The 17,755-nt window shown below is 38.6% G+C and overlaps 1 protein-coding gene across 5 annotated transcripts in view; it reads right to left on the minus strand.

Moving 5' to 3' along the window:
- The window catches only part of SLC4A4 (solute carrier family 4 member 4), a 351,691-nt gene that overhangs the window by 195,958 nt on the left and 137,978 nt on the right, over positions 1-17,755 (minus strand). For all 5 annotated transcript variants that reach the window (XM_036852386.1, XM_036852389.1, XM_036852387.1 and 2 more), the window contains exons 4-5: positions 12,381-12,516; positions 3,739-3,899 (exon numbers count right to left, since the gene is read on the minus strand). In XM_036852386.1, the coding sequence (XP_036708281.1) occupies positions 3,739-3,899; positions 12,381-12,516 (297 nt within the window). The remainder of the gene's footprint in view (positions 1-3,738; positions 3,900-12,380; positions 12,517-17,755) is intronic.

A 17,755-nucleotide genomic window follows, 5' to 3' on the forward strand; every position in this document is an offset into this window, starting at 1 on the left:
TCTCATGTACTTGGCTTCATATGTGAATGATACTTTAAATGTAAAATTGTAAGATGACAGCAATAATAAAGTTATTAAAATCACCTATAAAAATGATGTTTTATCCTTTAAATAACACAAATTTTCTATTAGGGTTCAGAAGGGGATCTTCATGAAGAAAACTAGGAGAGGTCCTGAGGAGAATCAGAATGAGGCTGAATTTTTACACAAGTGTGAGAAGTGACACCCGCTTAGGCAGTGGCCACTGCTCATGGGCCCCCAGGTGGTAGTGGCTTTGCACCTGCAAAGGGAGGGTGCCCCTCGGAGGCCACTGAGAAGGGGCAGCAAGTGGACTGCAAAAAAGGAAAGAAATCGTGCTATTGTTTGTTGGATATAATCACACTCATCCTGATTTCTTTTTCTTCTTGTTTGTCGAAATAAAAGTAGGGTGAAGGGGAAATGCATCTTAAGACTTAGCTGCATGTAATTCTCAAGTCTGAATAACACCACCATTCAGGAAACAACAAATCCACTGCATCCTCTGCTAGCAAAAGATTTTTTAATAATCAAGTAATGACAGTAACTCAAGTTACCATGCCATTTTATCACTTGAAATCAGGGCAGTTTTTTTTCTTTCATGCTTTTAAAGCTGCTGTAAGGATCTGACTCTTTCAGAGGATTTTTAAGTATTTCTTTTCAGCCACTTACACTCTCTCAAACATGCTCTTCTCCCCACTCCTTCAAATCTAGTCCATTTTTTTAAAAAAATTTCTTTGTTTTCCTTGTGATGTGTGTTATTTGCCTCTGAATTGTTTCTCTGTGTTATCAGCTCCAGAATGACAGCACTGGCTCTCTGCCTGCTCGCCTCACGGATGGTAGAGCAAACACAGTACTGCGTGATGACACGTCAAAGTGACCTAGTGGTGTCCAATTTTAAAATTTAATGACATTATTAAAGCAAACGCGTGGAGGTTAGAGAAAAAAAGCCGCAGCGGATAATAAAAAGTAACGGAAAATTAAACTGAGAATGTAAAATGCTTGATGAACCTTTCTTAAATGTAGTAAATACCAGAACCTCTCTCTTTGGCCATTGGCTAATGAGGCTCCAGTGTAATGTGGGACTCTGTCTTCTACTACATGGAAAGGGTCAGTTAGTTACTGAAGACCAGAAACGCCTTAAGATGGCTCTTTCTGGTGCTGAAGACCTCGAAGACAGTTTTACAGAAAAGCCCAAGTATTTAATTCAACTTTAACGTTCATCACCCTTCTTGACCAGCCAGCTCCAGGCACAGCAAAGAAGCTGTGAGGTTTTTTTCTAGCTCCATCTACTACACCTTTCAGGATTTTTCTCCTGCTCATGAAGTCCCTGAGCATCTCTTGACCTGACTCAGTCTACACTCGGCCCCTGCTAGGTGACGTGTAGAAAGATCTGGATAAACTCATTCATACTGGGATAGTCATCGAAGTAAGGACAATTACACCTGAGATCCTCATTCAATTCTAACAACACCCTGAGAGGTCTACCTTCATCCACTTTTTACAGATGAGAAACAGAGACTGCGAATAAGTTAAGCAATGTGCCTTATCTGTGGTCACACGTGCTAGTAGGGGTAGACTTTAATTAACCCCCCCCCCCAGTTTAAATCCACCATTATTTCTACAACACCACTCTGCAGCTCATGGAATGAATATATGACCTCTGCCAAAGAGTATGTATATTTTAATAGAAAACAAACCCTGGGTTCAGTGAAATGAATCTCCAAACAGTGGAAGTTCAGAAAGTAACCATGGTCTACGGTAGGACTTTTTTTTTCAATACAGGAAACTTCCCGATGACCCTTAAACCACAACACACAGATTGCTATCCATTGCCCAGTCACAAGTTTAATTCCCATTTTGCTTTGCACTTAGGCACTTCTGACTTCTAACTTCAGACATCTTTGTTCTAGATTAGTTCTTAAAGCCTGAAAATTGCAAATCTCACTCAGAAACTGGACTGATTTTTGCTAACCATGATACTTTTTTGGATAACAATCTCTCTTGCAGCTTTAACAAATGAAGAAAAGTCAGTGAAACAAATAGCCTGGAAAACCATTCATTCCCTTTGCTTCTCTCTGTCTTTGTAGATGGGCTTCATCTTCCCTGCGTACAATAATCCAACAGCTCTCCTCATATATCAGATGTCGTTTTTCAGTCTCACCTGCCTTGTCAAATACAAAAAATTCTACATAAAGCAGTATTTCCAACATTATCTTCTCACTACCTATGTGGACATGGATTTGTAACTTATCCCATTTACGAAGTGGTAGATTTGCAAACCTAATTTCAGGGCCTAGAATAGCGTCTGGCTCATTGTAGAAGGCCATGTACCACTGCTGAATAAATGCATAAACTAATTCATTCTGTCCACCCAGCATCTTCACATTAGTCTTTCTCCCTTCTCCACTTGTACCTTAAGCACTTCAGATGCAAGGGAAGTGCGGAGCTGCTTTGTGAATCTAACTAACAAGCTCTCTGAAGAAGAAACATATGTATAGGTCAGCAAGATATATGCCTGATTTGAGAACTGATCTTCTCTTCCAATACAAATACTATAGCCTTCCCATTGTCCATAAAGGCACAGATGCCATAGACAAGCCCTCTGCCTACAGATATTCAAAGAAATTTTGAGATTACACAGGAATTTTACACTGGTCATCAGGGCCACGATCCACATCCTCTCCTCACAATCCCAAAGTAGGCACACTGCAGGCCCCTTAAGAAAGTGCAGTCATCCCTACAGGTCCAGTGGTCACCGAGTTATGGAATTTTCCTAGGAATAATAAGCAGAGCCCCTGCACCTCTCCTTAAGGAAAACATGATCTTTAGCACACCAACCTGAAGGATAATAAGGCAGCTCAGGCCAGTCTCTTGCTAGAAAATGAAAACAATGACCTCTCTTTGGAATGTAGCGACGTGTGCTCAAGGTGTTCAACATGGTGAGTTGACATTCACTACACAACACTAATTACAAAGATGCCAAAGCTGCTCTGCACCACGAGGTTCAGTGACTTGTCGTGGGTTATACAAATGATCCTCGGCACCAACATGACTTGACTCAGTCATTAATCCATAACGTTCTGCTGGCTCCTTGCCCCACCCAATTTGCTCTACCTACAGCTAAAGGAGTTTGACTTTCACCTACAAAATCAGCCCAACTGAGGGACTAGACCTAGACCAGTTTCCTTCTTAGAGAATACTCAAACTGTATGTTACAGATGACAAAACTGAGGCCCAGAGAAGCTCAGCGCCATGTCTAAGGTCAAGGAGTTCTAGAAATCTAGTGTCCAGACTTCCAGTGCAGTATGACCAAGGATGAAGGGGGAGGGTTCTATTTAAAATATTAATCTTATGCTAATAAGTGGAGGAATGCAAATCTGTACATATAAACATGGTAATTTTTAATACAACATAAAAGTGAAAAGCATAAGACAGAGGACTGAGAACCAAAACTGGATGGAAATACACCAAAAGGTTAACAATGGTTATGTCCAGATGGAAGTATGATGGATGAGTTTTAATTTTTTTCTCAATATTTGTCTGTATTTTCCAAATTTTTTGCAATAACCCTTACTAGTTTTATAACATAAAAAAGAGAGAGAATAAATGTTATAGAATATTCAGCTCCGCTTACACTAGAAGTCTTCTACATTGAAAGAGACTCATGGAGAGGTAGGTAGAGCAGAAAAAAATGATAGGAGCTTAAGACAACATACTTACCCACCAACTGTGGGAGAGAAGAAGCCTCCTTGTCCAGCATGATGGATCCTTTCTCCATACATGTCCTCAGCTCAAATAAGCTATGAAGGGACAAAGTGGCCACGTGGGGCTTGCTCCATCTCTCCCCACCCTGTTCCACTTTTTCTTCAAACTTAATCCACCTAGAAACATGAGATTAGTGAAGAACCATTAAAAGTGTTCTCTCATCACCTCTGGAAATAGCAACACCAACCCCCCCAGATCCACCCCCACCAGCACTTCCAAAATGTCTCCTTTTGTGGAGTCTTAAAAGCTTATTCTATCATTAACTGCATTACCTTTATAAAGACACCAAACAGACTCACTAGACCGCTCCTTCCCCTGATGTTAGAGAGAAAGAAAACAAACCAAAAGGAGCCAACGCCTCCTTGGTTTTATATCTGTCTATATGTGACCATGAAATCCTTAAGAATGACTATTGAACCAAATTTTTCAAATAATGTAGGAAAAATATGCATTTCAAATTCTCCATGTGGGTAGAGCCTACAGGGTGTAAAAAAACCACCACTGTGAGAATTATGTTGTGACTTCACAAGGCACGTTTACGTAAGGTAAAATATCAGTATGAACCAATACTGATCTTAAATATTTGAAAATATGGTGTGTGAAGTGGTCAGACAAATAAATTCCCCTTTCATGCTTAAAAAGTGCCAGCATGTGTTGCTGTTATCTTACTTTAATACATCTCTCTCAGCTGACACATGTTCCCCTCTCATTGAGATGCTAATACTTTACCCCTCATGTTTGGCTCCACATGTGTTTAAAAATACACAAGCTCAGTGAACAATGCGTCTACTCTGCTAATAACAGATCTCTTATTAACCTTAGTAATGGAACAAAAAACCCTCTCTTATAGTTTCTTCTTTCTAAGATTTGTAGACATTTTGATAACTTAGCAATTTATAGGAATGAAAAATGTTTAATGGAAATGAGAGCGAAACACATTTGACACTCTATATCCCGCATATTACACATACTGACTCTTCCTACACTGGTAAAGGAAAACAGGAAAGCATCATCATTTTGCTATTCATCATGACCCAAAGAAAAATGCTGCTTTCTATCACTTCAAACCTCTGAAAGATATTGAACAAGATAAAGAGGGGGTTAAAAATTGTTTTCCTACATTCTTCACGCAAAGGTTTAATGATTGAAAAATGTTTTCCCAGAAAAAGCTAAACACTCACCCAACTCATTAAAGATGAGAACAAAGGGCAGAGATCAGAGGAAGCTCTACATAAGGTATTATTTATAGACCGCTCACCACCCCCAGAGGAAGAAAAGAACACATTAGTAGAACCATGAGTGAAAATAGATCAACAGATCAGCCACAATGTCAAAGAAAATTCAGAATTTTAATCAAGCCCAACACTCATGTGATTCATAAGTATATGAGCCATATCCCAAAACTCCCTCTTCCCTCTCCCGGCCAGGAAACTTCCACGCGTCAATGGCAACCTTAGCCCCAGCTCCACCCTCCACTCTAAGACCCTCCTCCTTTCCCCTGTATCCCAAAAAATGTAGGGAGTAGAGATTTTTACATGTTTTCCTCACATTAAAAAGCCAACACCAAAGAAGTTCTAAAACTTCAGAACTGGACCTCGTTTACTCTACAAAAGTGGTTGTGAAACATTCTGAGAGAAAGACCTTTAATATTCTTGTGTGTGTGTGTGTGTGTAATTAGTAGTTCTTCACCTTGGTTGGTATTAGAACCACAGAAATAGAAGGAAGTGAGAGAAAAATGACAACTTTATATTACGTTCTTATAGAATTCTATGGATTTGCCAGAACAATAAGAGGTAATTGGGTTATTTTGAGAGTAATCACTTTATGGACTATATTACATTGGCTAACTTTAGGCATATTATCTTTTCAGGCTTACTCACAGAACCTCTAACCATGTTGACTGGGAGCTAGTATATGAATCATATTTACATCTGATGTTACAGTTTTTTGCTCAAGATGAGACTCTAGAAGATTCCATAGTATATGAAACCTAGTCAGGGTTACATATAATTATGTTATCGATAAAGAGTATAGTGACCTTGTTTTTATTCCTAAGAGTATTCTTATTAGCTGAGGGATAGAATCTTTAGTCACAGAATTTAAGTCCAAGATGAATGACAAGGGCCAGCTAGAAACTCAGTAAATGGGAGTGTTCTATACATACAGCCTTCACTTCCCTCTTATCTTTCCTAAATGATAACCAGTTGCCCTTCTATCAGTCACCATTAATCTGTATGGCCAAATCCATTTTGTAAAAGAAAACTAAGCCTCACTTACATACGGTATGTGACAGTAGCTCTTTTCTGCTATCATCTTCAACTGTCCAAACAATATAAGTTTAATAAAATGTTCTTTAAGAAAAGAAAAAAGAGGAACAAAACCATTGCATTCTTCTGTGACCAATCTCCTCTCCACAGTTTATCTTAAATATGACGTTGAACAAGTTTTAAAAGTACATTTAGAGATAATAAATCCCAACTAGCTTGGATTTAGGGAATAGTATTACTCACCCTCCTGGATTATACCAGCCAAGATTAGGTCAAGCTTTAACCATAATGGAATGGGAATGTAGTCTCAAAACTAGCCAGTTCCTTAGAATCTACATTCCTAAGAGACAAGTATTGTCTCATAGTTCAGTTTAAGCATCTATTTCACTTTGAGTTCAGTAAATATTATATGTTGAGATGATGTCATATCATAGTATAGCTAATTGTACAAGGTAACTCTGGGATAATGACTATTAAATTCCTTTAAAATGCATTGCTCTAATTGCTCAAGGAACTGACTGTACTTCCAATATACACTTTTACGCAGAAAGTAATGATTTGCCCATTTAAACAGATTGTTTGCAGGTAGTTTCATTCCAGAAACTACACATGCTATGTCTATCCTCCTCACATATCAAGGACAAATTTGGAAAAAACTGAAAACGACTCAGTTCAAATCAGAACCCATTAAAGAAAAGGCTAAGGCAAAGGTACCAAAGTTCAGGCTGTTGGAGTGTCAGTGAATTTGTAAAGGTGCTTTAGAACCATGTAATTACATTTAAAAAAAAAAAGACATTTTTACTGTAAAATGTACTAAAAGCTACTATCTACCCTTCATAATAACTATGAATAACCATGTATTTGCAATAAGTTTCCTACTTTTCCTTTTGTCTTAGTACTTGACATGTTATAGGAAAATTAATTTCAGAAGCTGGTTTTTTAAATGCTGGCAATTACAAAACTGTTGTAACCTTGAAGGAAGAGTTTATTAGGTGAAGTTTATTTATTTCAAGGTCTTTGAAGAATAATGATAAAGTACATTGCAGTTTAACCCACTTTGAGTGACTGCCAACCAAACAGCATTTCACTCATTTGTTGAAGAAATAGAAAGCCCACTGGGAAACACTGAATTTTGCAACTTTCCAATCATATGATTAAATATACTTAAGAAAAGAAAAGACCTCTAACTTTAAAACATGCCAGTTTTACAGTGGAAAATAGACATGACCTTTGCCTTGGAACATAATCCAACTACGTAAAGCTATTTTAAAGCAATAATAAATTTCTTGCTAACTAATCAGTGCCTCATCGCACATAAACGAAGCCAACGCTAGTGTGTATCTGGGATAAATGACGTTTTTTAGGAGAATTCTTAAATTTCTAGATCAACTGTGAAAGTTATTGCAAAACAGTGTAGTAACCACATATAATTACATAGATGATTAAATTCCTTATTCTTCAGACTTTTTCTTACAGAAAAAGTAAACTTGGTCTAAAATGGAATTTTCCAGAGCCATCCAGTAGAGGAGAGATAGAGGGGTCAGGGTAGATTGGGAACAGAGAGGGCCCTATGCAAAGCCCCAGGGTAAGTGCATGTGGCTGTGTTTGATGGCCAGGCCCTGAAGTCATGTTCTCCAGAGGGAGGCAGGGTCACTCGTGCTGTCCCACTAGAACTGAAACATCAGTACCCTTTTCCTTTGTTGGCTTGTTGGGTTTATTGAAACTTGTGATGTCTTTCCTTTTTACCCAGGTTTGGCCATAAAATTTGAATCGCAGGGAAGAGGGGAAGTGATCTTTAACATATATTCTTATAACAGTGATAAATTCCAACATGGCCCATCTGAATATTTGCTGAGGGAAAACTGAAAGCCAATAACCATGTTTGCAGACATCACTGACTCAAAGAAATACAGCGTTTGGAGTGGTAGTGATAGCCCTTCTTCCTGGCTTTGGGCCATCACCAAAGCTGGACCATGACTTATTCTTCTACCAGTCTTCTTCATGAACCCATTAGCTAATGCCTAGCCACCTAGAAATTGTTAATGAGAAGCATAGGCTCATTCACTAATACCAAATATTCCATTATAACTACTGCTACACCACTGAATGTCAGTATTCTAATGACCTAACACTGAGGATACTCCTTTGAAAAAGAATATTCTCTGCATTCCACTAATTATATACATTTCTCAGGTCTGATCATTCTACCCTTGGGAGAGTCAGTGAAAATTCAAAGTTCTGACTTTCAGGAAAGGGAACAGCAGGGAAAAGATGTGAAAAAAGAGGGTGGTAGAGTTGGCTTCAAACTTCATGTAAATAAAGATTTCCCTTGTTTATAGTTTTACATGACTACTGTGCTTTGTGAGACTTAAATGGGGATATTTTTCCTACCACTGAAACCATTTTCCTTGTTTTTTAAGACACACAGCTAACCTGAGCTTCCTGAAGTAAGACTAAAACTGCAGTAATGCTGAGACTCAATGTATGATATTCTTGGTCAAAATCAAATCATTAGTCAACTGAAAAAAGTATAGAACATTAAAAGGGAGAGTACTAAAGAGGGTATTATTGTGTTCTATGGGGTGCAGGCTCACAGTAGAAACTACATCGAGCTGGAGAAGTCTGGCGAGCTAGTTCTCTATGGAATAAAAGAGTCCATTTAATTGGAGTTTTCACAAAAAGCAAATAATTCTCCATTTTATGTTAGCCAAAAGAATATTCATGCTGCATTTTCATATGTAAAATGAGTTCCTTCTAAGCACTAAACTTTTATTAGTCTGGTAGGTTTGAGAGCTTTTCATGGGGAAAAAAAAGCCCTATCAGGTCTGGAAACTGGGCATCATAAATGGCAGTCAGAAATTACTGCAAAAAACATTCAGAAGCAGAGTTACGTTGCAGGAAGTAAAAATCACTGACAATTTGAATCATTTCTGAAGGCACAACCACCTCCAAGCTTTCCAACAGAATTTAGGTAGAGCAGTAAACTAAGAATCAAGGTTCTATTTCTCTATCCTTTCATTCTATAAGCACGTATTTCTCGATTGTGGACTGTGTGCCAGGTAGTTGTAGACACTAGGAATATAGTGGTGAACAAAACAACCAAAAATTCCTCCCCTCATGGAGCTTTAATTTTATTGGGAAGAGACAATAACAAGATACGTTAATATGCTAACTGCTGATAAGTGCTAAAGACAAATAGAATGGAGGATGAGGGATAAGAAGGTTTGGGGAAAGTTTCTATTTTAGACAGAGCAGTCACTGAGAAGGTCATATTTGAAAAAAGACCTGAAGGAGGTGAGGAAGTGAGCCAGGGAGATGACTGTGGAGTACAGCAGGGAGAGCATTTCAAGTGCAAACCGCATTTGAACAGCAACTACAAAGGCTCTGACACAGGAGTATGACCAGGCCAGTGAGGCTTGAGCAGAGCGAACCAGGGGGAGAGAAGTAAGAGATGAGGAGATGAGGTCAGAGATCATAGTGTATAGTTCATGAGGGAGGCAAGGGCAGGTTCAGGGAGATGGACTAATTAGGAAGCATTTGCAGTAATCTAGATGAGAAAGGATGGAGGCTTGGACCAGGGTTGTGGCAGCACTGAATGTGAGATATGGTGAGATTCTGAATATCTGAATAACGTTGAGGGTAAACTAAATAGGATGTGCCAGTGGATCAAGTAAGGGGTGTAGAGAAAGACAGGAGTCAAGGAAGACTCCAATCTTTCTGGATTGAGCAACTAAAAAAATGGAGTTGCTCATTGCGGTGGGGAACTCTGTAGGAGGAGATCTGAGGTGGGTAGATGAGAAGCTCAGTTTCTGACATGTTATTTTGAGATGCCTACTACCCAACCAAATATTTGTTTTTCAATCAAACAAGGCAAGAAGTCTGGGCTAGAGAACTAAGCACAGATGGCATCAGCATATTGATGAATTAGTTGGAAACATCAAACAAAGGTCCTCTCTTGGGCTTTATCAATGGTGTGCTGGGTAACTTGGGTCTGTCATTGAGCTGTCCATCAGTCAGAAAGAGACGGATTATCACTGAACTCCAGCTTTGATCACGTAATATTTCTAAGAAAGCATTATATTTAGAACAGTAGATTCTAAGGCAATCAGTTCTCAACTAATCACACTCAGCAAATGTTACTGAGCACCTATTACGTACCAAGCACTGCAAAGCACTGAGAATATAGTAATGAAAGACAGACATGGTGGACTCTCCCTCTAGACAAATTAGTGTAATGAGGGAGACAAAATGAAAACAATACTATCACATATATGATTAATTAATTAATAGTAATTGTGGCAAATCCTATATAGGAGAAGTTATAGAAGGTAGACTATTTGTGAGTATGTTTCTTCCTGGAAAACTTCCCCCGATACATGGTGTACTCCCACCGTACTTCCTCTCCCGCTGTACATACAGTCTCTCAGGGACCAATGACATCACCAAAATGACACACATGTTCCTAAGGAAATAGTCAGTCTTTAAAGATGGTAAAGTATTCATGACCATCTTAACCTTTAAGAATCTTAAATGAAAATACTACGTCCATCTCATTCAATGTTGAACTACCTATACAATGAGCTGTGATCTCTTCACATTTCTGGGACCAGGGGCCACATAAAATAAAGTGTAGTCTGCATTTGGCTGAAAGAGAAAACAGAATGCTACACCTGAATTCTACTCTATATAGGTACTCACACAGAATTTTAAGATGAAAGTAAGAATCAAAGGAACTCTTCTAGTCGCAGCTGACTACACAATTATACGCACAGGGATGGAACTTTAGAGCTATAATATACACATGATGTTAGAGAGGATGCAACCCAGTATGACTCTCATCTGATAGTATAGAAAACACAAGCTCAGGAAGACTACATGACTATATAACTTGCCCAAAGTTAAACAGCTAGTTAGCAGCAAAGCCAAGACTAAACCAAAATCTCCCCAACACTTAACTCATGCTGCACCAGTATAATTCTCACTCTGTTTTTTTCTATTAGAAAGAAGGAAAAGAAAGAATGAAATGGAGATACTGGTACAAGTTTTCACTTTGAGAGCCTTCTTTTGGAGAATGTTTTATGAACTAAAAGTATACTTTATGAAGGACTTTTAATATCTAGGTTATTGGTGCTGAGAGGGGAATAAGAGACAATTACCATGTCATGGAAAGTGGCCCCAAAAGAATAAAGAATGAAGAGCTTCAAGAGGCAGCCTTAGAGATGGAGGAGCAGAAATGAGTTATTGCCCACTTCTGTATTCCCAGTACCTAAAACAGTGTCTGGTGTACTATGCATTCAGAACATATTTGTTGAATTTAACTGATCTGAATTAAATTACAGACTATAAAAGGCATATGTTAACATTATTTTGTTTGTGAAAGTCAAATACATTGAATCCCCATATAATGATGACAATGAGAGACCAATAACTGCATTATATCAATGTCTTTATGGTACACAATTTTTATATGTTACAGAAGATTTAGTGTGGCATATATAACTAAATATACATGCAGAAAGACAGAAAGAAAAGCTCTTATTGTGCGATTAATGAAACTTTAGATATCTGTGCAGTGCTTAACAATTTACAAAGCATTTCCATATATATACCTGTATGTATGTATATAAATATCCATGATATAATTCGATATCTAGTAGAACATTATATTTATATATTATATATCTTATATCACATACATGTATATTATATGTAATAGACATTATTATCCACTATTTATTGATGATGAAATCAAAGTTCTGAGAAACTGTTACGCAGCCGGCAAGTGACAAAAGTCTGAAATGGAACTCAGGTCTCTAACACTTCCAATTCAAGTGAACCTTCTACTTGCTTTCACTGGATGTTTAAAAGATGACAGGTTTTCACTTGGAATAATGGCAAGTTTGTGTGTAACAGTCATTGTCTTTGCAACCTCCCTCCTAACAGGGAATGGGTAATAAGTCAGACATGGTTTCACAAGATACCTTGGCATGTGGAGACTGTGAACACATATCACTGGGCTATCATGTTTAGGTGCTGGAGTTTCTCTCTTTTAAACATTTTACTATTAAATAGCATACAAATGGAGATTTACTTCTAATTCCTTACAAAGGTTAAAATTATAACAGTGCAGATCAATGACTTCAGCAGTGAAATAAAGGGTGTCCTGCATCCATGTCAATGTCAAAGAGTCGAAAAAGAATCCTTTTACTCCTTGACCCAGCCAACCTCAGGCTCATCAATCGTTTGGGCTAGAGGAAGGAGCGCACAGACAAGAACCCTGCCCTGCCCTTGATTCCCCACGTCAGTCCTGCACACTCAGCTCTGGCTCACCTCGCTGTCTCCTTCCACTCCATCTCCTGACCATCCACGGCCAGCAGCTCATCCAGTTCCGTGAAGAGCTGAGGGGGCGCTGGGCTGTCATCCTCCTCGCCCAGGATGAATCGGATGCGTTCTGCGGCGGGAGAGACTGCAGAAGTGAAAATACTGTGGTTAAACATTGGCTGGACAACCCTGAGGAAAGTGTAACTCCGAGCTCTTCCTCTGTCCCCGGAGCTGTTGGGCTTCGCTTCCACATTTTCAGTGGACATCTTCCTTGCTGAGCCTTCCTTGTCCCCAACCTAAAGACAAACAGGAATCCAAGGCCTTCTCTAGTCCTTTAGTTCTGAACTGTGTCTCAGCTCTCCACCGCTCTCCAGAAGGACAGCGCTCCAGTTCTGTGTGGCGAGTGGCAAAGAACCTTTAGCCCTCTGATGAGCTCAGGTCCAACCACATGACCTTCCCTCCTTCCCCACTGATGACCCATCCAACAGTAGAAGACGGAAACCAGCTTGAGCCAATCACTTTTTCTACAACAGTGGGAGGGGGCAACAGAGCACCCCAGTGCTGGGTTTCCCCCAGGCCCCCGCCTCCCAGCCTCCCTCCCTCCGTCCAATGCCCAAAGCAGCCCAGGCCCTCGCAGTCTCCTCACCGCCCATAACTGCCTAACTGCAAAGTTGATGAAGGAATATTTAACAAGATGGAGCCTCTTCTTTACATAATGGCAGTGCCCAAAAATGTTTAGTCACACTTCAGTGCACTTGAAAAACAAGCCCAAGTAAAATATTGTACACATGAGGGGAAAAAAAATTTCCAACACACTCAAGCACATAATTGAATGTCCTACTAGCTCCTTTTGACCCCATCTCCTAAAAATCATGTAATGAAAAATTAACTAGAATTTCCCCCAGGTTGTGGGCTATTTTCTCTTTCTTTAAAAAAAATGGAAAGCATTTGGAAACGGATGGTTATATTACAAAACTAAGGCCCACAGATACTCTTTATAATCCCTGGGTAAACCAAGAATATACTTGTGACTGCAGTCCGAGTACACAGATTTATTCATATGCAGAACTTTGTAGAAATATATGTACTCAACCTAAAAAAACAAAAAACTTCCTACCATCTGAAAACCACTATAATCAGGACAGAATAAAATTCCATAGATCAAAATATATTTACTACAAATAAACCCATGAAAAATATTCAACCTACCTAGTAATCAAAACTAACTATTAAAATAAAATATATGTTTTACCTATAAAAATGGCAAAAACTTTAAAGAATGATCATCTCAGTGTTGACAAGGGTTTAGGACACATGTACCAGCACCTTCCAATTTATGTCGCTGGTAGGAGCCTAAATGGGAACATCTCTCTGAAGGGAAATTTGAAAAGGTATGGAAATGTTTTTAAAGTGTATCTATCCTGTGAGTCAGCAATTCTACCACTAGCAAGATGTTCATTCTAAATAAATAACAGTTGTTATCACAAAGTCTTAACTACAGAGGTGACCACTACAGCATAGTTTATAATTGAGAAAAACAGAAAAAGCTTAAATGTCCAAAAAGGAGGATTGGTTAAATAAACTATATTACAACCATTCAATCAAATACCACGTAGTCATAAAACATGAAGATGAGATTATTGTTTTTTGGCACATATATCATATAATATTAACTGAAAAAATAAAATTACAAAATCATATGCATAAAGCAATCCCATTTTGGTAAAGAAAAAATTACACATATATCCATAAAATAGTCTGGAAATGAGAGAGCCCTCATTTTTCATGGTTCTAATGAGTGTGAATTTCAGCTACCACAGTTTGGTTAAAGAACACTAGTCGCCCAACAACACAGCTCAAATTTCACCTGGATGGTAAATTAACTGTGAGTAATTGCATAAAATAAAATTACTGTATTTTATGTACTGTATTTTACGTATATGTACATAACGTATGTGCATCATGATCGTGACCAATCATAGTGCTCCTTTCGAAGTCTGCCAGTGATTGGTCACTACACACTTGTTATCCAGTTCATGCACAGACAGCAAAGTGTGTAGCTGTGCTGCCTTCTTGTCTTCCAATGATAAATTCATATGACATGAATAATCAAAAGAGGGAGCTAGCCAACAAAGATGAAAGTACAGCACAGAAACAAAAAGTACTAACACTGGAAGTGAAATCTATGTCAAATACGAATGGAGTTACAGAAGACCTAGCTGATCATGGGAATGTAGATAATGCTGCCGTTCCCCATTTGAGAGACTCTAGGTGTACAGTCAGAAGAACTTAGTGAAGGCGAACTCATTAACATAAATAGTAAGGCAAGTGGTTGAAACAAAATGCTAAAGATGTCCCAGAGGAAGTGATGCTGGCAAAAAAACTTCATGTTAAAGGAACCCTCAGAGACATTCCCTAACACGGAAAGCGCAAAGGATAAAATGTTGGAAGCTGATCCAGACTTAGAGAGGAGAATGACAATTCCTCTGGGCATAGAAAAGATGCTCACTCCATTTCATAAATTGTACTGTAGGAAAAAGGGAAACTACTTCCGATAAGATTTTACAAAGAAATCAACCACTTTAATCTCAATGTTTCTAATGTTTTAAATTAGCAAATACTAAATAAATACTAGTTTTACTATTTTTTTCACTTCCCTATACCCTTATAGCCAACAGTAAGAGAGATTTCAATGATTTGGCAAATTTTTTTAAAGGTCAAAGAACAATAATAACTTTTCCCATTGATCATTAGGATTGTTTTGTATAATTTCAGCTTGCATAGTCATTTTTATGGTCCTGCACTACAGTGTAAAGCAAGGACTGCCTGTATACCTACCTTTTAAATGTTATGCAGTTTGTTTCTAGGACCTCTATTTTCTTCCTTTCACTTTCCTATCAATTCTAAAATGTGCACAACTCATTCATGTATTCATTCAGCAATATTTATTGAGTACTGTCTATGTTCTAAATAGGCTCTGCTTCAGGCTTTGAAGATAAAGCAAAGAACCTGACAAAAAGGTCCCTATTCTTACTGAGTTTACATGCTAGGAGGGGAAACAAACATTAACTAATTAATTAATTAGTTAAGTGAATAAATAAATTAGTACATAAACCAATAAACAAGAAAAATATCTGCAAACTGTTTTGTGTTCACAGAACATTAAAGTAAGGTAACCGAATACATATTAATATAAGATACAATATGTTTTACTTTTGTAATTAGAAAAAAACAGCTTTGAAATTTCTTAAATCTCTGGGAGAAAAAAATCTAAAGTTCCAGGACTTTTGTGTAAAAACATTTGCAATGTCTTTCCAATCAAGAAATGGGATGTGTAACTATTTTAGAGGATCAGAGAGGGCATGAAAGAAATGATATGGGGGTAAGAAATGATTGGCAGGATTTAGAATCTGGACACTACTCCTAACAAGTAGAGTGTTCACACTACTAGAAATGTAGTTATTCAGCAGAGTGGTTCTGCAACTGACAGTCACAAATTTAACTGACTTTTTGTCAACATTCAACATCAAAGATCCCTGAGATAGAATTAGCTTTTAGAAGGGAAAAGTCTACGTTTATAGAATCAACTTTTTGTCCCTTTCTAAAAGATATGATGTGGGTTTGTCCCCATCTCTAACAGAGAAGAATAAATGTCTCTCCTGCTTAAAGAACAGATTCTCCCGCACAGACAACCACACACATCTTTGCTGAGCTCTAATCCACAGAGCATTACTCTGTGGTCTGGTGCTCTCAGGTTAGGGAAACACAACTCACTGCTTATCACACAGCAATTCAACTGTGACTTCTGTAAAGTGGAATGGAAGAAGGATGTAACGTTGTTACCTCCAGGTCTTCCTCTCCAGGTACCATATCTAAGCACCTTTCATAAGTTGTCTTATTTATTAAATACAGCCTCTGATCAACCAATATAACAATCCCTTTGGGATAAAATTCCAAAATTGCGTATCAAAAATGAGCTTGCTACTCTAGTTTCTTTCCTCAGCTGCTCCCCTAATCAGAAGGAAGCTTCCCCAGGAATCAGAAATAAGAGGTCACAGCAATTGTACTGTCAGTATCAACATGTGGGAGGGGCATCCTCTATGGCCAGCAAATACCCTCCCCAATTTCTAACACCATTCTTAACACAAAGATATGCAGAGTGAGAGTCTGCCCAATGAAGTACGTCAGGAATTTTGTCTTTTCCCCATAACTTTTGATCAGATCAAGAAATGAGCTAAATACAAGACACAGGATTGCACTGAGACTCTGGAGCCAAACTGTCTGGGTTTGAATCCAAACTCTGCTGCTTATTTGCTGTGTGATCTGAGAAAAGCTAGTTAACCTCTCTGTGTCTCAAGTTCCCCACCTGAAAAATGGGATGATGATGATCACCATAGTAGCTAAAATACAAGGTTTAAATTCATTTAAAAATTGTTGACCCTTACTAGCAAAACCTGCCTAGCTTCTAAAAAAGAAAGCTCTCACAGATATTAGCCTTGACAACCCTTACATGTTGAAAATATATAAGGTAAGAGAGAAAATAGCCAAAAGTTCTGCATGTTTTACTTCAGTGAATTAAGTGGCTTCAGTAATGAGAACACAAAGGTGTGTGTTTTAGGAAACAGCCAATAAAAGAACAAGGGGAAAATAAAGAAACCCCTTCCGCCTCACTTTAATACTCGGGGAGGCGGGGCCGGTGGGGGGCAAAAACATCAGAAAATCAACTTGCTTTACAGATGAATAGATTATGATTCTAAGTAATACCTAATCTAGTTTCATCATAAAAGAGAACCTGGAGAAAAAAATGAGACAGGGTGACAGGGAGGAAAGAAAGGAGAGAGAGAAACTGTCAAATTCATCCAATCACCTTTGTCAGAACAGAAGGCCCGTAGATCAAAATGAAGTTAATGTCTCTAATCTGCCTTGATTTTTTTCTTTTTTTATTCTGCCCTCTGGTTAAAATGTGTTTTGGCTTTTTTGAGTAGCTCTAGAATTTCCTGGAGGGTCCTATATCAACATGGTTTCTCTGACCCAGGTCCACGTGTTGGAAGACAACGTGATGGTCTGCAGGGCCTGGGGACACCCAGTGCTCCCAAACCCCCACTGCCAACCAGAAGAAGGCAAATGTAGGGCAGGGATACTGTCCACACTTGCTGCCGCCCCCAGCTACTGCAGCAGACATCACTTCCACACCCGCATGCTCTCTCCTGTGGAGCTTGAACTTGGCCTCCGCGTTTGCCTTTCATGTAACTCTGGCCTCAATCTGTGCATTCAACCTTTTCTCCCACAGCAACCCAGAAGTGTCTTGTGACAAAATATACCTGCTCATCTTCAGATCTGTTCCTTTTTCCTGTCTAGAATATTCTTTTCTTTCCTCTCTAACT

The sequence above is a fragment of the Balaenoptera musculus genome, chromosome 5 (assembly GCF_009873245.2).
Source record: "Balaenoptera musculus isolate JJ_BM4_2016_0621 chromosome 5, mBalMus1.pri.v3, whole genome shotgun sequence".
Lineage (NCBI taxonomy): Eukaryota > Metazoa > Chordata > Mammalia > Artiodactyla > Balaenopteridae > Balaenoptera > Balaenoptera musculus.